General features: G+C 40.3%; 1 protein-coding gene across 1 annotated transcript in view; it reads left to right on the top strand.

The window, feature by feature from the left end:
• The window catches only part of LOC126190846 (GPI ethanolamine phosphate transferase 3), a 96,549-nt gene that overhangs the window by 31,529 nt on the left and 43,932 nt on the right, over nt 1–21,088 (top strand). The window contains exon 3 of the mRNA XM_049931431.1: nt 6,094–7,869. Coding sequence (XP_049787388.1) covers nt 6,094–7,869 — 1,776 coding nt within the window. The remainder of the gene's footprint in view (nt 1–6,093; nt 7,870–21,088) is intronic.

The raw sequence follows: 21,088 nt of genomic DNA, 5'->3' as shown, positions 1-21,088 counted from the left end.
TTGTTGATATTCCAGCCCAGACTTTCTACTGTTTGATTCAGCAGAAAATCAGCTACCTTGAGAAAAGTCACTGAGTATTCTCTCGCACAACTCAACCACTGCTGTTATCTGCATGCGTTTTCAGCTATAGCCTCTAAGTCTCTCCTGTATTTGAATTTAAGTAGTCAGGTAATTTGTAGGATATGCTGATATCATCAGTTTGCAATTTTCTTGTGAATTTATAATGATGTCCAATTTGTTACTTTGAAGATCCTTGCAACAGAGTACAAAACCCCTTGTGGGATGCTATTCAAGGAAGGGAAATCTACATAGAAATTCTTTTTCTTTCTTGAATTCTGTCAGATAATAACATTGAGAAACTATACATATTGCTATTGACCAACTGTAAAATTGAAGTGTGTGAAATAGTCACCTTTACATGGAAAATCCAGGATGGAATGTAACAATATTAGCAAAGGAAAGTTGCTACTCACCATATAGCAGAGATGCTGAGTCACGATAGGCACAACAAAAAGATTCACACAGTTATAGCTTTCAGACATTAAGGCTTTTGTCAGCAATAGACACACACACACACACACACACACACACACACACACACACACACACACACACACAAACATACACAAACATACACACACCCACACACACACACAAACGCAACTTGCACACAAGTCTTCAGTCTCAGACAACTGAAACCACACTGCGAGTAGCAACACCAGTGCATGGTGGGAGTCGCTATTGGGGGGGGGGGGGGGGGGGCGGGCAAAGAGGCAGCTGGGGTGAGGAGGGGGAGGGATAGTATGGTGGGGGTGGTGGCCAGTGAAGTTATGCAGTTTAGATGGAGGAGAGGGAGGGGGGCTAAGTAGTGGAAAGCAGAGAAATAGAAAGAAATTAAAAGACTGGGTGTGGTAGTGAAATAATGACTGTGTAGTGTGCTGGAATGGGAACGAGGGGGGCGGGGGGGGGGGGGGGGCTGAATGGCTGAGGACACTGTCTACCATAGGTTGGGGCCAGAAGGGTTATGGAAACATAGTATGTATTGCAGGAAAAGTTCCCCCTGTTCAATTCAGAAAAGCTGGTGTTGGTGGGAAGGATCCATATGGCACAGGCTGTGAAGCAGTCATTGAGATTAGGGATATCATGTTTGGCAGTGTGTTCAGCAACAGGGTGGTCCACTGGTTTTTTGGCCACAGTTTGTCGGTGGCCATTCATGCTGACAGGCAGGGCTACCTGTGAAACCAGTCATGTGATTTACAAGCTAAGCTGCAACCACTGTGCTGCATTCTATGTAGGCATGACAACCAACAAGCTGTCTGTCCGCATGAATGGCCACCGACAAACTGTGGCCAAAAAACAAGTGGACAACCCTGTTGCTGAACACACTGCCAAACAAGATATCCCTCATCTCAATGACTGCTTCACAGCCGATTCGATATGCTCCTTCCCATTCGATATGGCTCCTTCCCACCAACACCAGCTTTTCTGAATTGCGCAGATGGGAACTTTCCCTGCAATACATCCCATGTTCCCGTAACCCTCCTGGCCTCAACCTTCATTAGTTGCTGTCCTCACCCATTCAGCCACCTACCTGTTCCCATTCCAGCACTACACAGCCGTCATTTCACCACCACAACCAGTCTTTTAATTTCTTTTTATTTCTCTCCTTTCCGCTACTTAGCCCCCCCTCCCCACCTGTCCACCGTCTAAACTGCAGCACATCACTGTCCACGCCCCCACCATACTATCCTTCCCCCTTCCCACCCCAGCCTCCTCCTTACCTCCATCCCTCCATCCCGTCGCCACTCCCATCATGCACTGGTGCTGCTGCTCGCAGTGTGATGTCGGTTGTCTGAGATTGCAGATGTGTGTGCAAGTTGTGTGTGTGTGTGTGTGTGTTGCTGACAGAGGCCTTAATAGCCAAAAATTACAATTGTGTGAATCTTTTTGTTGTGCCTATCACGACTCATCATCTCCGCTGTATGGTGAGTAGCAAATTTATTTATTGTTTATGAGAAATTTTATTGACAGGAGGGTGTTATTGTTCACTAGTTTCTTTGTGTGGATGATATCGAAACAAAATGCCAATCATAACAGTGGGGGGAGGAAGGGGGGGGGGAGGAATCATCTGATAGAAAGATTATGTCCAGTGTTTTCATGAAGGAAGAGGGAATTATTTATATTATATAAAATGTTGGAAAGGCAACCATTCACCTGTAGCAGATGATGTAGATTGCAAAGACGACACTCGTAACAGAAGACAGCATTCACTAGCTTTAGGGCTCTGGGTCTTTTTCTAACAAGACTACATACACACCACCTTACAGACAACCAAAACACACATATCCAGAGCCACAGTGAGACTGATTGTAGGAAGATGCATTGTAGAGTTGGAGATGAGGAGTGGGTGGGAAGGATGCACAGGGCAAGGAGGAGGTAGTGGGGTAGTGCAAGGCAGGTCTTTACTATACAAAAAGACAAAAGGAGTTCAGAGAGTACAGTATATCTCCGTGTGTGTGTGTGTGTGTGTGTGTGTGTTTTCATTAACTTAAAAGGGGCCTGTATTCGAAAAGTAATGCATTTGGGACATCAGAGATATTGTCAGTGGAAGATGTTGAGAGTTCCTAGAGGTCCCTGATGAATACAATAGGAAATATGTTGGTACATAGTTTCAAGCAGATAATTGTACTAACTTCTGATTTTTCAGGTGTGGACTTCTGCAATGATTTGTTGTGGATTCTTTTGTATGTGCTCAAACTAGTTAAGCTTATTTGCCGCTTTTTATTTCTTGTCAAATGCAGGTGATATCTTTTAATTGTTACTTTTTCCATCTTAATAAGCAGAAAACATTGTGTGCAAGATTTTCTTTCAAGCGGCATTCATCATGTTAATCAATATTGGACACACTGACTCCTGGTTTAGCTATCCATATGTACCTTTCCTGAAGAAACTACAACAGTTGAGTGGTTATTTTACTTGGTCACAATCTGATGCTCCACTGGCTTGTGTCAGTAACTGACTTCATTATATCAGCATTATTACTCATTGTACAGTGTGTTAAGAAAGTGTTCAATTTTTCGAATGGTGGTAGTATCTACAAAGAACAAAAAATCTCTAGTGAACAAGAATTCTAAAATGTGCATCTTAAGAGCTGTAAGCATTTGTTCAATAGAAGAAATGTGTTTCACATTAGTGAATATAAATAAGTGCTTGTAGATCTAAGGTATGTATTTTAGACTAAAGTTTACTAGACATTTTTTCTTGTTTTGAAACGTCTCAAAATATTAACACTTTTTTTGATGCCCTGCACAATTGTTAAATGTTACCATTAAAACATTACTTTAAGGGAGGATATAACAGAAAATGTTAACATGTATTTAAAAAATCATTACAGCCATATTTATTAATATACAAATCTAAAATTTTGCATGTCTAAAGCAAAAGAGCTATGTTTTAATGGAAAAATATAATAAAGTATGCAGGATTAATATTTTGCCAGAAATTTGAATTTTTAATTTTTTTATTGTCTTTTTTAATAAAAAGCCATAACTCAAATTCTAATCACGCAATTAACCTGAAAATTTTACTGTAGTGTCCTGACAAGGTTATAAGACCACTGAACTGCAGTTATTAATTTATGGTACAAATTGTATCATTAATAGAGTTTTTAATTTTGCACATCCAAAATTAACTTTTTTTTCTACGTACAATCATCTAAAAATCAAAATTTAATTGCAGGATCTCATATTTTTTAGTTCCAGGGAAACAGCAACACGTTGTGAATAGTTCCTGAAAATTTCATAACATTAGAGCATATACTTTTTGAGAAAAGACATCCAATAATGTAAAAAATGTAAAAGAGAGAAAGTGAGGTTCAAAGATTTTCTTCTCATACTTCTTCACGTAACAAGCTTACCTCAATTTTAATATCTTCCATACTGATAATCATGATCCTCCAGGTTTCTCTTCTCTTCTCTCCTCTTCAAATATGCATGGCCTGTATTTGCAGGTAAGATACTGATCTATTAGCTTTCTTGTCCCTGCTCTCGTCGATGGTATAAAATGCTTTTGTTGTAAACACGTAAGTATTTATATCATCTTTCTTCAGTACTTCAATTCTGCCATTATTTCTATTATTGTAACATAAAACTGTATCATAGACATCTATTTTTAATACTTCAAGCCCACAGAATGTCCTTTTTGAGCATCTAATCCAAATCAAATTATTGAGAGGCTTTCATTTCCTTTTTGTGTCTTTCCATGAGGACACTTCCTCACTAAATCAGTGTTTGCAAGAAACCTGAATGTGGGATTAATTTGCATTCATAACAGGTTCTGGTAATTGGTGTTTATGTGAATATGTCTCATTTCTGTAGTTGAACTTACACCAACGTCTTTCAGACACAGATTGTGCATTAGTGTCTGTTCAGTGGACAGTTTGCAGAAAAAAAATTGCCTATACAGCATGCCTCATTGTCTCTAAATTATGTGTGTTTTTACTGATAGCTCTCCCATAAAATAACTGAAGAGAATAAATTTCTTTCAGAGTAAGCCTGCCTTTTCCTCCTAGTGGTTTTCCACCCTCAAGTACTTCACCTTTCTTCTCTTTCAGCAAGCGACGAGGCCTACCACAAAGCCTCTTTTGGATATGGCCAGCACATTCCAACTTCTCTATTGTTGTACTGTATGGATTTTTATCTGTTATAGCTTTGAATGAAGAGGAGTCCCCATCACCAAGGATTTAGTATATCTAACACCATATTGGTTCTCAGATCTGGAGAACATCCTCACAACTGCAGCAGCCTCCATGCCCCCAATTCAGCCACTATAATTTTTAGAGCATGCTGCTGCATGCTTTTCTTGCCACAGTTTCTCACTGTCTTCATTGTTGGACATTTTCCTTGTTGCGCGCTGGTGGCAGTATTTAGACATAATTTCTACATCTAAAACTTTACCTGAGTCAATACCAATAACAGATGTAACTCCATACAGAGATGTGTGACCCCTTTTCATCCAGGTCCCATCTACAGGCACACACAGGTTAGTAACATTTGTAGGACATTCACTGTCATGAATATCTACTCCAGGATCTTCCTTTTTATACACACCCCCCCTCCCCCCAAATTCCTCCACTGCTTTTTTCATAGAAACTTTTGCAGTATTGCACACATCATCAGCCATTTCTTTATTTTTTTCAAACCTTGCACAAGGTGGAGGCATGTTCAGAAAACCACACAATACATTACCTTCATCCTTACCCTGTCCAAGGCATCTCAGAGCATATGATAACCTAAAATTGCTTTCATAGGTACCAGTGTCAGTTTTTTTGGAGGAGAAAAATGAAAATTCATAGCCACAGGAATTACAAATCAATTTAAAACTACAAGCTATTCCCACTCTTCTTTCTTCAACAACAATCATGCATTCCATATTTTTACATCTAACACATGAACATGAAATCTTTATAGCCTGCCAGAGAAGCTCTAAATCAAAAAGTCTAAATCCAGTGGAATCCATATCATCATCATTCACGCACCTGTACAATTCTCCTGTCCCAAGTTTTGATACTGAAGCTGAGAGCTTATGTTCTTCATTTCAAGCTCCTTCCTCTTTTTTGTTGGTAAACTGATTTCCATGAAACCTACGTCTCCTAAACACAGTTTTCCCATCACCCATTATGCATAAATCTTAACTTCCACGTAAAGGTTTGCGAATTCAGCCTTCCTCCTACTAATATGTGTTAGTATTGTTAAAACACATGCTAGAAAGTTTTCAGCCAAAGATATAGATGTCGGCCAGAAATATCGAAAGAAAATAGCCTTCACACTGAAACAAGTTCTGCTGAAGCAAGCTGTTTCCCAAATGTCGGAAAAGGTGGGAGTGGCTGCCAGTGCAGAGTTAATCAGTTCATCAATTTAAAGGCATTTCTAAAGCTGCTATCACTATAAAATTCACACACAACATAGATTCAACTGTGTGGATCAAGAAAATAATTTTTTGGACCAAAATCCATTACATCCCCCCTTAATAATGTGTTTATCTCAGTGCTTTAGCAAAAAATGTAAAATAGTAATTCAGTGTTTTAATTTTCAGGTGACCATGGTGGAGACAGTGAAGCAGAAGTTACAGCAGCCTTATTTGTGTACTCGTCAGTTCCACTTGTACCTTCTAGTATGGTGCCTTATTCTAGTGTAGTCAGTCAAGTGGATCTAGTACCAACATTATCTACAATACTGGATGTGGATATCCCATTTCCCAACCTAGGCACTGTGATATTGGATGCACTGCCTTCTCTTTCTACAAACAGCAGGAGTTTTCCTGAATGGAAAACACTGCTGTGGTATTTATGGAAAAATGTGGAGCAAGCTTCACACTACATCCAGCAGTATTCTAATGAAAGCAATCAGTTGCCAAAAGAAAAACTTGATATATTAGATGAAAAGTATATTTACCTTGTACAGAAAGTGAAAAGTGTTGATTGTGAAGAGAGTTTTAAAAACTTTGCCCAACTTGCAAAGGATTATTTAATATTTCTAAAAGAAATGTGTAAAGAAGTCTGGGTTCATTTTGATCCCTTGTCCATGTCTCGAGGCCTAATTGTTACTTTTTTAACGCTGTTCTTTTCGTACCTGCTTGTTGATGGTTTACCTGGTAATTTGTTAATAGATGTAATTAGTGATGCATTTCTTATTGTAATGTGTTTTGCTTTGGGTTTGGCCACTGTTGGAGTTTTATTTTCGGACTATTTTAATGCAATAGAAAATTTAGAGCAGGACATTTACTTTTTTACGGGATGTATATCACTATTTTTCATGTGTGTCATTATAATTCAGAATTGGGCATCTATAACAAAACACTGGTATAACCAGCAAAAGTTAAATGATATTCCAAGTATATTTGCTAGATTTCTTCTAATATGTGGTTTATTTTCTGTGTTTTCCAACAGTTTTGTAGTGGAGGAAGCCACTGTTGTATCATATTTTGTTACAAGTTTGATTTGGATAATATTGTATGAATTTAAATCCCCGAGGCAAAGTCAGACTTTGACAGTGAAATCATCATTTTCTAAATTGCATTTGTCACCATCTAGATTAAAAATTCTAAGTTTGGCAGCAATATTGACCATCATGATTCGGTTGTCCCATTATTATTGGAGATGTAGGGAAGAACAGGTTAACTGTGGGCCTTTCATTACTCATAAATCTCCTGCATCTGCAACAGTGGGAAATAAATACAGAAATGCTGAGTGCCTTTTCACTGTTGGTTGTCTTGCTGCATTTGTCACAGTAGCAAGACTGTGGCTTCGAAGTTGTGGGAACTTAGCTGCGTATTCGACAACAGTTACACTTTTTAAGTATTGCCCTAATTTAATAGTAGTTTCTACTGGTGGCTTTTGGGTGCTCCAGAGCTTGCCCAGAGACACAAAAAATAATGTTTTTTTCCCCTGGCATCTGCAAGTTTTGCCATGGTTTATCTTTACACTTATCATTGCTGCAGTTTTTAGTTTGTGTGTTGAACCACTGTGTGTATATCTTGTTCCAAAGAAGAAAGAGAAAATTATATCTTTTTATGGACAGGAGAATGTGATTCCTAATTTATTCAAACATGTGAGAAGTATGATCCGTGAACATAAAATGAATGGCAGTGTAAACAGTGACCAGATAAACAGTACTGAAAACTTCCCAGTTGTTTATGGACTAGCAACTGTATATAGTGCAGCATTTGTTGTACTCACAGTATTTGTTTCTCTTCTTGCTGCACTTTTGCATGGGGATGTGCTGGCACCATCATTAGTGTTGATGGTGTCAACAGCAGCTGGAGTTTTGGCTATGCTGTCAGTGGGACAGTTTGAAAAATCTCAAACAGCTGGTAAGTCAGCATCTGCTTTTGAAATTTTTTATGTTGTATTTTAATTGTATTAATAGTATTTTAATTACATCATCATATTTCTTTTGAGACTATTGTGTTGATGATTCTTTCTCATTAATTTTCCCAGTATAAAATATTTTATGTTATAGTTACTACAGCTAATGCTCAGGTACAGAAAAAATGTACTTTTTATCTGTCTGCCAGTTGCTATTTTTGTTATGTCTAATTGAATGGTTTTAGGTAGTGTTGCCCATCTTCAGACCATTTCTCATAGTTACAGATAACCAGTTCTAACAGAACTATCAGGTTTTCCACTTTTGCTAAACAGGAAAAAAAAAAAAAAAAAAATTCCTCACTTTCGAAGTTGTCCATGTTTTCAGAAAATATGTATTCAGATGAAACATTGTATTACTAGTGGGAAATGTTGCTATTTACTAAACATGTAAGTAAATTTAACACTAACTTGAAGATTTGTTTGAACAGCATGGAGTTGTATTAAAGATTGTACTGTTGGCAGAGGTAAGCCCTTCCTTTTTAACTAACAAGGGAACCATCAGAGCTGTTAATAATGGATTTTAATGACTCTTAGGTATGTTATACAGAGACCTACCCTTAGTACCTGGCTAATGGCTTTCCATGCAAGGCATCTGCTTTCCGAGAAATTCAATGTTAAAGTTTTGTGCAGTCATGTTTTGCCCAAGCGAGTGTAGCACAGTGGCTAACGTTCACAGCTACCATGCAGGCAGTACTTGTTCAGTTCCTATCCACATAATAATTTTTTTTAATTTCATCATACAGAAAATGATTAAATAGTATATTTGATGCAAAATTATTCAATAATAGTCATTTTTGCCATAGTAATTTCATTTATAAATCAATCAATACAGCACACTTTCTTAAAATGTGTTTTCTGTTTGTTACAGAATAGATTACAAAATTGCCTTATTCTATTGCTTGTATCGCTTGCTGTGCAAGAGTAGAATTCAGTATGGTATTTGTCACAGAAGCAACCAAAACATATCTTTTTTTCTACATGGAGATGGTTTTCGTTCCTTGTTCCTCAAGGGATCTTTTGTAAGTCTGTTGGTGCTGGCAGCCAGTTTGATCAGTATCACTTACGCATTTGAGATAAAAATTAGGGATGAGTAACTTTCATCAGCATCAGCAGTCCTTGCGCAGGTGCTAATACTCCATCCGTCGTTGTGAAATCTTTGGAGCTGCTAGATTTTGTTGACTTCCTCTGTCTGATGCTATGTGATTTTTAAAATTTTTAAAAAATTTCTTTTATTTTTCAGTTTTCATTTCTGTTATTTTTAAATTGCTCGATCCAAGCTGAGCTGGTCAGAAAATTGAAATTATCTGATGAAAGTGGAAAAGGAGTGTTCATTGCCCATTTTTGCAGAGTCTGTGTTGTTACTGTTGTGACTCGCCGATTATTCAAAGTGCCGCCGCGCAATTACGCACGTCCTCTACGTGCGGCACTGTCTGCCAGCCAGGCAGCAGCTGCGCCACCTAAGCGGCCAGCCGAGCAGCGGCCGCTAGACTGAGACTCAGTATTTAATCGAATGCCGACTTGTACACAGGTCAACTTACTCAGTGACTTATATGTGTTGTGTTGTCCGAAAAATGTGTTAAATTTGAAGATATAAAAGTTACCTGATTACAGAAAAAAAGACAATATTTTCACAAATTGTTCTCTTTTACAGCATGTATGAAGTGCATTTATTGTTAATGTGGTTTACCTGCTCCATGTTCTGCCTAGCTTAGGGGAGTCATTCGGATGTTTCACGGTCACTAGTTTTCCACATATGAAAATGGTTTCCTCCTCATTCTACATTTTGTTTTCCATTGATAGAGAGCTGCTTTATGTTTCAGTTGAGAGACTCCATGTGACTGCAAACTCTTCAAACTCCAATTGCAATGGAATTAGTAGAAATTGTGCTCGGAGGTGTATTTGTAAGAATATTCAAGTTGTGAAGCAATCATTTGGTGTATCTAATGGTGTTAGTGAGTCCGTCTTTCGATTGCCCGTCACAAATGTCTACTTCCAATGTTTCTTCATTTGGCTGTCCTTCTGTAGAATCATTTGCTCCTTCCATTTCACGGTACTCTTTCGACAAACACAGCACTGACGAGTGTCGCAAACAACTGATGCTGGCAACAAATGCCACCAGGTGGTTTACAGAGCCTGAGAGTTCCATGATCCATGAGGAGAGGAGACAACAAGAGGTGAGATCATGTACAGGAAATACAGGAAGCAAATGTTGTTTAAATATTTACAATTTTAACTATGAACCACAAATGGAGTAGACAGTTGAGGAAAGTGTGCTGTAATGATTGATTTATTAATGAAATTCCTTCAGCAAAAGTAACTCTTTTTGAATAATTCTGCATGACGTGTTCCATTTAATGATATTCTGTATGATGAACTTGAGGGGAAAGGGGAGGCATAATAATTCTGAGGCAGGAATTTAACCTGTAATGCTAGCGTGGTAAGACTGAACCTTAGCCACTGTGCTACACAAGCTTTGGTGATACATGACTAATGGTTTGAGTATAGGAAATATTCGCAAAACTTCAACATTGATTTCCTCAGGAAGTAGGGGCCATGGCATGAAAAACTGCTAGCTAAATACTCAAGAGTGTCCCTCTACAGCATTCCTGAGATTAATCAAAATCCATGACTAACGTGTCTGATAGTCCCCTTGTAAGAAATGGCTTGCTTAACTGTTTACAGGAGGACCTTCAATTGAAGGTAGGGACCGAATAATTGGGCAGTTGTGCTCTGTGGAAGTCTGCTTTGCTTTTCCATTCCTTCCAGCAGATTGTCACTTATCTAGTGTATTGTGTTGGCATTAACTGTCATTGAAATATTTTCAGTACTTGCTGTGTGTTCTTCTGTGTTGCCTAGTTCTCCTCCATTGATTGTAAACAAAGTTTTACATTTATCGTCACATAGTCCCATACAGACACTAGCTGAAAATATTTGCATATGACAAGTTTACTTAACTGATCTCTGGATGGTGCATAGTTTTAAATCCTTTGCCCTTGTAGTGAAAATCAGTTCATCCAGAGTATTTTGACCTGCATACTGTAATCGAGAAACCGATTTCAGATGTCTAAAACAAACAGAACCATTTCCATCCAGGCTGTTAAATTGGCATAAACATTTTTTAATTTCAAACTACAGATCAGCTTCATCCCTAGGTCATTGACATATGCATAGTTAGTATGGTGAATGCGTCTTCATGATAAGTATACATGAAAAGTGATATCCTATGTAAGATTAAACATGGCGTGTTCACTCATAGGGGGGATACAACTATCAAAGTGTTTCCTGTCACATTTTATTCATAAACAAAAGTCTACAAACTGTTTCTATATGAGAATGTCAAGAGGGGAATTGGGAGGGGGGCTGACTTTGTCATTTCGGCCTGTATCTTGAAAAAGTCTTTTATTTGCTTGGCATCTTTTTCTGTTTGTCTCACTTTAAACTCAACTTCGCACAATCCTGTTGCAATCTAATCTTACTCTTTACGGCATTACCTGTTACCTGGCTGCAGTTAGCGGCGACTAATCTGGGGTGGAAGCATTTCCCATACGGCAAGCAAACTCTTCCCATAAGTCATACAGTGTAGGCTTTCATGGCCATTGTCTACTTGAGTTAAAACTTGTGAGCTGACATGCTGTCATCAGTACACGAGGGCGGATCAAATATAAATGGGATTTTATTTTTTATTTAAATTCATTTATTGAAAAACTCAAGCCAGTTTTAATTTATTTTTCCACATAGTTTTCTGCTTTGAAAGTGATGCATTTGTCCCAGTATATGGGCAGCTTTTTGATACTCTCATCAAAAAAAGAACTGGGTTGTGTCACCAGCCAGTTGCGCACAAAGTCTTCCACACTCTTGGCACAAAGTCTTCCACACTCTTGGCACAAAGTCTTCCACACTCTTGGCACAAAGTCTTCCACACTCTTGGCACAAAGTCTTCCACACTCTTGGCACAAAGTCTTCCACACTCTTGGCACAAAGTCTTCCACACTCTTGGCACAAAGTCTTCCACACTCTTGGCACAAAGTCTTCCACACTCTTGGCACAAAGTCTTCCACACTCTTGGCACAAAGTCTTCCACACTCTTGTCATCTTCAAATCGTCACCCTCCTAGAGCTTCTTTAAGCAGTCTGAATAAATGGGAATCACACGGTGGTAAGTCCGGGCTGTAAGGAGGATGATCAAGTGTAGTCCAGTGCATTTTCTGTAGCTTGTAGCAGTTAGAGCTGCAGTGTGGGGTCGTGCATTGTTGTGGAGAAAGATGACCCATTGAATCGATTGGTCTCGTCTTTTGCGGTGATATGCAACTCTCACCTTGTTCAACAGTTCGCAGTAGTAAGCAGCATTGATTGTGCATCTCTCATACAAAAAGTCAATCAGCAAAACGCCTTGCTGATCGAAAAAAACTTTTGAAAGAATCTTGCCAGCTGACAGTTGAGTCTTGGCTTTCACTGGTGCTGCTTCCTCTTTCCTCCTCTGCCACTTCTTACTGGCTTGTTTGGATTCTCGAGTGTAGTGGTGAACCCATGTTTCGTCGCAGGTGACGATTCGACTCAAAAATGCGTCATCTTCTGCAAACCTTGCTGTAAGCCTCTGACAGTCCTCCAGATGTCTCAACTTCAGATTTTTGGTCAAAAGTTTAGGGACTGATCTGAAACACACTTTATGGAACTGTAGGTCGTTTGCGATGATTCTGACTTTTTGTGTAATTTCTGATACTCTCGCTCATTGATGGTCGTCAATAATGTCTTTATCCGCACAAATGTTTGTGTCTGTAATGCTGGTCCGAGGGTGATCTTGTTGCTGATTTTCTACATGTTCTTGTCCTTCCTTGAACTTTTTATGCCAGGTAAACTTGTGTCCTTGATAATGTTTTATCACCAAACTGTGCAGTCAGTCTTTGGCAAATTTCTGCTGCTGTAACTCCTTCACGTGCAAGAAATTGGATGATTATGCATTGCACAATGGATGGGTGCACCTGTTGCTAAGATATCATGAGCGTTACTGACGAAACGGCAGGATTTATCTAACAGCACTCTCTCCTCACTTCTAACGGTCCCACCTAAGCATAGCAGAAGTGCAGGGCCAGCCCTACCAACTGTTGATGTTCAGGAACAAAATACCATTTATATTTGATCCTCCCTCATATAAAGCTATTCCCTGAAGTTTCATCTCTGACTTAGGGAGACATATTTGGAGGTAAGACGGCAACTACAACCAGGGTTCAATGCCCCCCCCCCCCCCCCCCCTCCGCCCATAGATCAGCATAGAGGACACCACCATTCATCAAATGATGCAGATTGTGTGATTAACACTGTCCACCCTCATTATTCTTGATTGAAAGTTGTAGATTGTCATTCTGTTGAAGCAAAGTCAATATCCATACTTTATTTGATTTAATGCATTCTTCTTTTCTATTCAAATTAGTATTTTGGTTGTGACTCTCTATAGCCTATATATACATGTGAGCACAATAATGCGTTATCTTCTACAAAACGCTCATCTCAGTGAATTTTATTTTTTTTGTTACCAGTTCTTTTTGTGGTTTCAATGTATACTTGCCCTCAGCTACATGAAATTTTGTATGTGCCAGAAGTCACTAGTTGGTGCCATACAATTTCTGTCATTCTGAAGCATTCCTTTATCTTCCTGATTGGTCTGGAGATCCTTTCCACATACTTCCCCAACACACTCCCAATGCAATCTGTAATTTTATTAATGTGCAGAAAGAAAACTGTCCCAGTTGACAGCTGTTGTTTCTCTTAGTCCAGGTTTTCTCCATCTTGGATGGAGTACTTGATCCACCTCATTACTGGATTAACCATTTCTCTTAAAAAATCAACAGTATAAGGAAAAGGATAGATTGCTACTCAAGGTAAAGATGACATGTTGAATTGCAGATAGGCACAACAAAAAGACGGTGACACATTTAGCTTTTGGCCAAAGCCTTCTTCAGAAATGAAAAACACACACACACACACAAATTCATTCACACAAGCAAGCACACCTCATGAACACATGCCTGCCAACATCAGCAAGGCAAGGGATAGCAGGGTATGAGTGTGGGGGGGGGGGGGGGGCGGAGGAGAGTGTTGTCTGGCGCATTGAGCAGGAGGAAAGCTTGACAAGACTGCCAGGTGCAGCTTCGGGAGACTATGAAAGGATGGGGGGGGGGGGGGGGGGGGCAAGGCAGAGGGGCAGGGAAGGGGAATGATGGACACGTGCATTGGTGGAGGGCAGCACACAATAAGGGGTTGCGGTTGGGAGACTTAAGATATTGTGGAGGTTGGGTGGGTGACGGAACATTACTTTAAGAGAAGTGGATAGAATCTTTGGTACATTGTCCCTCATTTCATGGTATGATGATACATAATCAAAACCCTGACAAAGGATGTGGTTCAGTTGTTCCAGTCTGGAGTGGTATTGAGTGATGAAGGGGGCACTCCTTTCTACCTGTTTCTTAGGGGTGCTGGGAGGATTGGGTGTGTCTGGAGAAATGTCACAGGAGGTCTGTTTGCGGACGAAGTCTGGGGGCAACTGCCTGTCTGTGTAGTCCTTGGTGAGGTTTTCAGCATATTGGGCACACTGCAGATACGCCATCTCCACATGGCCAGGCTGTATGGGAGGGACTTTTTGGTGTGGAAGGGATGGCAGCTGTTGAAATGCAGATACTGTTGGTGATTGGTGGGTTTAATGTGGATAGAGGTGTGGATTGAGCTATCAGAGAAGACTAGCTCAACATCAAGGAAGGTGGCATGCTGGGTATAGGAGGGGACCAGGTGAAGCAGATGGGAGAGAAGGTGTTGAGGTTGTGAAGGAATGAGGATGGGGAGTGTAGGCTCTGAGTCCAGATCATGAACATATCATTAATGAAGTTGAACTGGACCAAGGGTTTGGCATATTGGGAGGATAGAAAGGTTGCTCTCGATGGCCTGTAAATAGGTTGACATAGGCAGGTGCTATGTGGGTGCCGAAGCATGTGCCACAGTTTAATTTATATATCTTCCCTTCAAAGGAGTAGTAGGTGTGTGTTAGGATACATTTAGTGAGGTGTATGAGGAATGAGGTAGTGCATTGGAGTCTGAAGGATGTTGGGAAAAGGTAGTGGTCAGTAGCACCAAGGCCACGGTCGTGAGAGATGTTGGTGTATCGGGAAGTGGCATCAACAGTGGCGATTAGGGATCCCGGAGTTATAGGAGTGGGGATGGTGGAGAATTGTATAAGTAAGTGGTTGGTATCTTTGATGTGGAAAGCTAGATTTCGGACTGTTGGTTGGTTTTGATCAATAAGGGCCAAAATTCTTTCAGTGGGGTCACAATAACCAGCTACAATGGAGCATCTGGGATTGTTGGATTAGTGGGTTTTGGGGAGCCCGTAGAAGGTGAGTGTGGAGGATGTAGGGGTGAAGAAAAAAATGGATTGAGCAGAGAGGTTCTTGGAAGGGGCTATGGTTTTAAGCATGGATTGGAGGCTATGGTGGACATCTGGGATGGAATGCACAGACTTAACAGATGGATGAGTCAGACAGTTGGTGGAGGCCTTCCGCCAGATGGTCACTGCGATTCATGATGGCAGTGGTGGAGCCTCTGTCTGCAGATAGGACCATTAGGACAGGATCTATTTTGAGGCTGTTTATGGCTGTCCTCTCTTCTGCCGAAAGATTTGTGTCTTTAGGAAGGGCTCTAGGGAAGGACGGTGAGCTCAAGTTGGAGGTAAGGAATTCCTGAAAGGTGGCCAGGGGGTGGTTCATCCATCATGATGAGTGGCCACTGTTGAACTGTAGCCAAGAACAAATTGGACCACCCTGTTGCACAACATGCAGCTGAACGTCAGTGGCTGCTTCACAGCCCAGGCCATCTGAATCCTCCCCTCCACCACCAGCTTTTCTGAACTTGACAAATGGGGTTATCCTTACAAAACATTCTCTGCTCCTGAACTTACAGTAACCTACTGCCTACTTACCCCACACCTTGCACACAAATGTTTGCCCCCCCACCCACCCATTCCCTGCTATCCCTCGCCCTTCCCTGCCCTCTTCATTTTGCTGCCGTCATTCAATGTGACAGTTGCATTCTGGGCTGAGTTGCCAGTGGTGGTAGTCATGTGTGCATGAGGTGTGCTTGCTTGTGTGAAGAATGTGTGTGTGTTTTTTTCCATGAAAAAGGCATTGGGCAAAAGCTAAATGTGTAAGAGTCTTTTCATTGTGCCTGTCTGCAACTCAGTGTGTCATCTTTACAGTAAGTAGCAATGTGTCCTTATCTTTATGTTGTTGATATTCCAACCTGGAGTTTCCGTTGTTTCATTTTTCTTGAAACCTGACGTTAAATGATTCGATTAATCTTAAAAAAACTCAAAAATTTAATTAGCTCTAAGACACAAAGGACTTAGACATTGGCAACAAGTGGATATTGATTTAAATCAATGGGGAAAGTTGAAAATTTGTGCTGTACTGGGATTCGAATCTGGGTCTCCTGCTTATTTGGCAGATGCTCTGACCATTGAGCCCTCCAGATACAGTGGTCATTGCAACTGCATGGACCATTCTAGCACGCCTCCCATCAGACCTAAATTCTCAACTTTCCCACGCACTACTAATGTAGTGTCCCTTTCTGATTATCCTTATTACTCACTGCATTTTGTGCCGATTCCCAAAAGAGTTTGAGCCTGGTGTGCATCCTCACTGAAGAGATCATTGTGTGGTGTCTGTTCTTTCAAACACGTCAGTGCTTAGAATCCCTTGTGTGGTTCAGATTCATTCATAACATTTTCATGATCTGGACTCATGGGGAGGAGACTGAGGATGCGTATGATGAGATAAAAGAAATTATTCAGATAGTTAAGGGAGATGAAAATTTAATAGTCATAAGGGACTGGAATTCGATAGTAGGAAATGGAAGAGAAGTAAAAATACTAGGTGACTAGGGATTGGGGAAAAGGAATGAAAGACGAAGCCGCATGGTAGAAATTTGCACAGAGCACAATGTAATCATTGCTAACACTTGGTTTAAGAATCATGACGAAAGATTTTATATGTGGAAAGTACCTGGAGATGCTGGAAGGTTTGAGATGGATTGTACAGGGTGGTCCATTGATAGTGACCGGGTCAAATATCTCGCGAAATAAGCATCAAACGAAAAAACTACTAAGAACGAAACTTGTCTAGCTTGAAGGGGGAAACCAAATGGCACTGTGGTTGGCCCGCTAGATGGTGCTGCCATAGGTAACGGATATCAACTGTGTTTTTTAAAATAGAAACCCTCATTTTTTATTACATATTTGTGTAGTATGTACAGAAATATGAATGTTTTAGTCGGACCACTTTTTTTGCTTTGTGATAGATGGCGCTGTAATAGTCACAAACTTATAAGTACATGGTATCACGTAACATTCCGCCAGAGCGGACGGTATTTGCTTCGTGTACCTGTGTTAAAATGGACTCTTTACCAATTGCAGAAAAGGTCGATATCGTGTTGATGTATGGCTATTGTGATCAAAATGCCCAATGGGCGTGTGCTATGTGTGCTGCTCGGTATCCTGGATGACATCATCCAAGTGTCCGGACCGTTCGCCGGATAGTTATGTTATTTAAGGAAACAGGAAGTGTTCAGCCACATGTGAAACGTCGGCCACGACCTGCAACAAATGATGATGCCCAAGTTGGTGTTTTAGCTGCTGTCACGGCTAATCCGCACATCAGTAGCAGACAAATTGCACGAGAATCGGGAATCTCAAAAATGTCGGTGTTGAGAATGCTACATCAACATCGATTGCACTTGTACCATATTTCTATGCGCCAGGAATTGCATGGCGACAACTTTGAATGTCATGTACAGTTCGGCCACTGGGCACAAGAGAAATTACGGACAATGACAGATTTTTTGCATGCTTTCTATTTAGCGACAAAGCATCATTCACCAACAGCGGTAACATAAACCGGCATAATATGCACTATTGGACAATGGAAAATCCACGATGGCTGCGACAAGTGGAGCATCAGTGACCTTGGCGGGTTAATGTATGATGTGGCATTATGGGAGGAAGGATAATTGGCCCCCATTTTATCGATGGCAATCTAAATGGTGCAATGTATGCTGATTTCCTACATAATGTTCTACCGGTGGTACTACAAGATATTTCACTGCATGACAGAATGGCAATGTACTTCCAACATGATGGATGTCCAGCACATAGCTCGCGTGTGGTTGAAGTGGTATTGAATAGCATATTTCGTGACAAGTGGATTGGTCATTGAAGCACGATACCATGGCCCGTACGTTCACCAGATCTGAAGTCCCCGGATTTCTTTCTGTGGGGAAAGTTGAAGGATATTTGCTATCGTGATCCACTGACAACACCTGACATGTGTCAGCGCATTGTCAATGCATGTGCAAACATTACAGAAGGTGAACTACTCGCTGTTGAGAGGAATGTCGTTACATGTATTGCAAAACGCATTGAGGTTGAGTCATGTTGCGCATTTATTGCATTAATATAGTATTTACAGGTAATCACACTGTAACAGCATGCATTCTCAGAAATGATAAGTTCACAAAGGTACATGTATCACATTGGAACAACCTAAATAAAATGTTCAAACATACCTACGTTCTGTATTTTAATTTAAAAAACCTACCTGTTACCAACTGTTTGTCTAAAATTGTGAGCCATTATGTTTGTGACTATTACAGCGCCATCTATCACAAAGCGAAAAAAGTGGTCCAACTAAAACATTCATATTTCTTTACGTACTACATGAATAAGTAATAAAAAATGGGGGCTCCCACTTAAAAAACCGCAGTTGATAGCCGTTTGACCTATGGCAGCACCCTCTAGCGGGCCAACCATAGCGCCATCTGGTTTCCCCCTTCAAGCTAGACGAGTTTCGTTCTTTGTAGTTTTTTCTTTTGAAGCTTTTTCGTGAGATATTTGGCCCGGTCACAATCAATGGACCACACTGTATAACTGTGACACAGATTTTGGAACAAGGTTTTAAAAAGTAAGACATTTCCAGGGGCAGATGTTTACGCTGACCACTATTTGTAGGTTATGATCTGCAGAATAAAATCGAAGAAAGTGCAAAAAGACAGGAATTTAAGGAGATGGGACCAATGATTGACAAGAACAGTAGAAGAAGACTGGGTAGCTTTGAGAGATGAAATAGTGAAGGCAGCAGAGAATCGAGTACGTAAAAAGCCGAGGGCTAGTAGGAATCCTTGGGTGACAAAAGGGATACTGAATTTAATCGATGTAAGGAGAAAATATAAAAATGTAATAAATGAAGCAGGCAAAAGGGAATACAAACCTCTAAGAAATGAGATCGAAAGGAAGTGCAAAATGGCTAAGTAGGAATGGCTAGAGAACAAATGTAAGGATTTAGAAGTATATATCACTGGGGTAAGATGGATGCTCCCTGCAGGAAAATTAGAGAGACCCTTGGAGATCAGAGAACCACCTGTATGAATATCAAGAGTTCGGACAGAAAACTAGTAAGCAAAGAAGGAAGAGCAGATAGATGGAAGGAGTATATAGAGGGTCTATACAAGGGTGATGTACTTGGGGGAAATATTATGCAAATGAAAGAGGAGTATATGATGATGATGATGATGATGATGATGATAAGAGAGACATGATACTGCGTGAAGACTTTGACAATGCACTTACGTCAAAGCAAGGTCCTGGGTGTAAATAACATTCCCTTAGAGCTACTTGGGAGAGCCAGCCATGACAAAACTCTTCCATCTAGTGATCAAGATGTACGAGACAGGCAAAATATCCTGACTTCAAGAAGAATATAACTAAACAATGGAAAATCTTGGATGGAATGTAACAGTATTATGAGAAGGAAAGTTGCTACTCACCATATAGCGGAGATGCTGAGTTGCAGATAGGCACAACTAAAAGACTCTCACAATTACAGCTTTTGGCTATTAAGTCGCACGCACGCGCGTGCACACACACACACACACACACACACACACACACACACACACACACAAAACTGCAGTCTCAGGTAACTGAAACCACAGCAGGGTGGGCGAGTATGTCTGTCTATTGTTGACAAAGGCCTTAATGGCTGAAAGCTATAATTGCGAGTCTTTTTGTTGTGCCTATCTGTGTCTCAGCACCTCCGCTATACGGTGAGTAACAACTTTCCTTCTCAGAATATAATAATCCCGATTCCAAAGAAAGCAGATGCTGACAGGTGTGATTATTACTGAGCTATCAGTTTACTGAGTCATGGTTGCAAAATACTAACATGAATCCTTTACAGAAGAATGGAAAAACTGGTAGAAGCCGACCTTGGGGAAGACCAGTTTGGATTCTGGAGAAATGTAAGATTGCACAAGGTAATACTGACCCTATGACTTCTCATAGAATATAGGTTAAGGAAAGGCAAATCTACGTTTATAGCGTTTGTAGACTTTGAGAAAGCTTTTCACAACATTGACTGGAATACCTTCTTTCAAATTCTAAAGTTGGCAGGAGTAAAATACAGGGAGCGAGAGGATATGTATAATTTGTGCAGAAACCAGATGGCATTACAAGAGTCGAGGGCATGAAAGGAAACAGTGGTCGAAAAGGGAGTGAGACAGGGTATAGCCTATCTTCGATGTTACTCAATTTCTATATTGAATGAGCAGTAAAGGAAACAAAAGAAAAATTTGGAGTAGGAATAAAAGTCCAGGGAGAAGAAATAAAAACTTTGAGGTTTGCCGATGACTTTGTAATTCCGTCAGAGACAGCAAAGGACCTGGAAGAGCAGTTGAATGGAATGGACAGTGTCTTGCAGGGAGAATACAAGATGAACATCAACAAAAGCAAAATGATGGAATGTAGTCAAATTAAATTAGGTGATGCTGAGGGAATTGAATTAGGGAAAGGCACTTAAAATAGTAAATGAATTTTGCTATTTGGGCAGCAAAATAACTGATGGTGGTCGAAGTAGAGAGGATATAAAATGAAGGCTGGCAATGACAAAAAAAGCGTTTATGAAGAAGAGAAATTTGTTAACATCGAGTATAGATTTTAAGTGGCAGGAATCCCATCTTGAAAGTATCTGTATTGAGTGTAGCCATGTATGGAAGTGAAACATGGATGATAAGCAGTTTAGACAAGAAGAAAATAGAAGCTTTCGAAATGTGGTGCTACAGAAGAATTCTGAAG

Source organism: Schistocerca cancellata, chromosome 6, assembly GCF_023864275.1.
Source record: "Schistocerca cancellata isolate TAMUIC-IGC-003103 chromosome 6, iqSchCanc2.1, whole genome shotgun sequence".
NCBI lineage: Eukaryota > Metazoa > Arthropoda > Insecta > Orthoptera > Acrididae > Schistocerca > Schistocerca cancellata.
The sequence above is the reverse complement of the archived record's forward strand: the minus strand, read 5'-3'. Positions and strand labels throughout refer to the sequence as shown.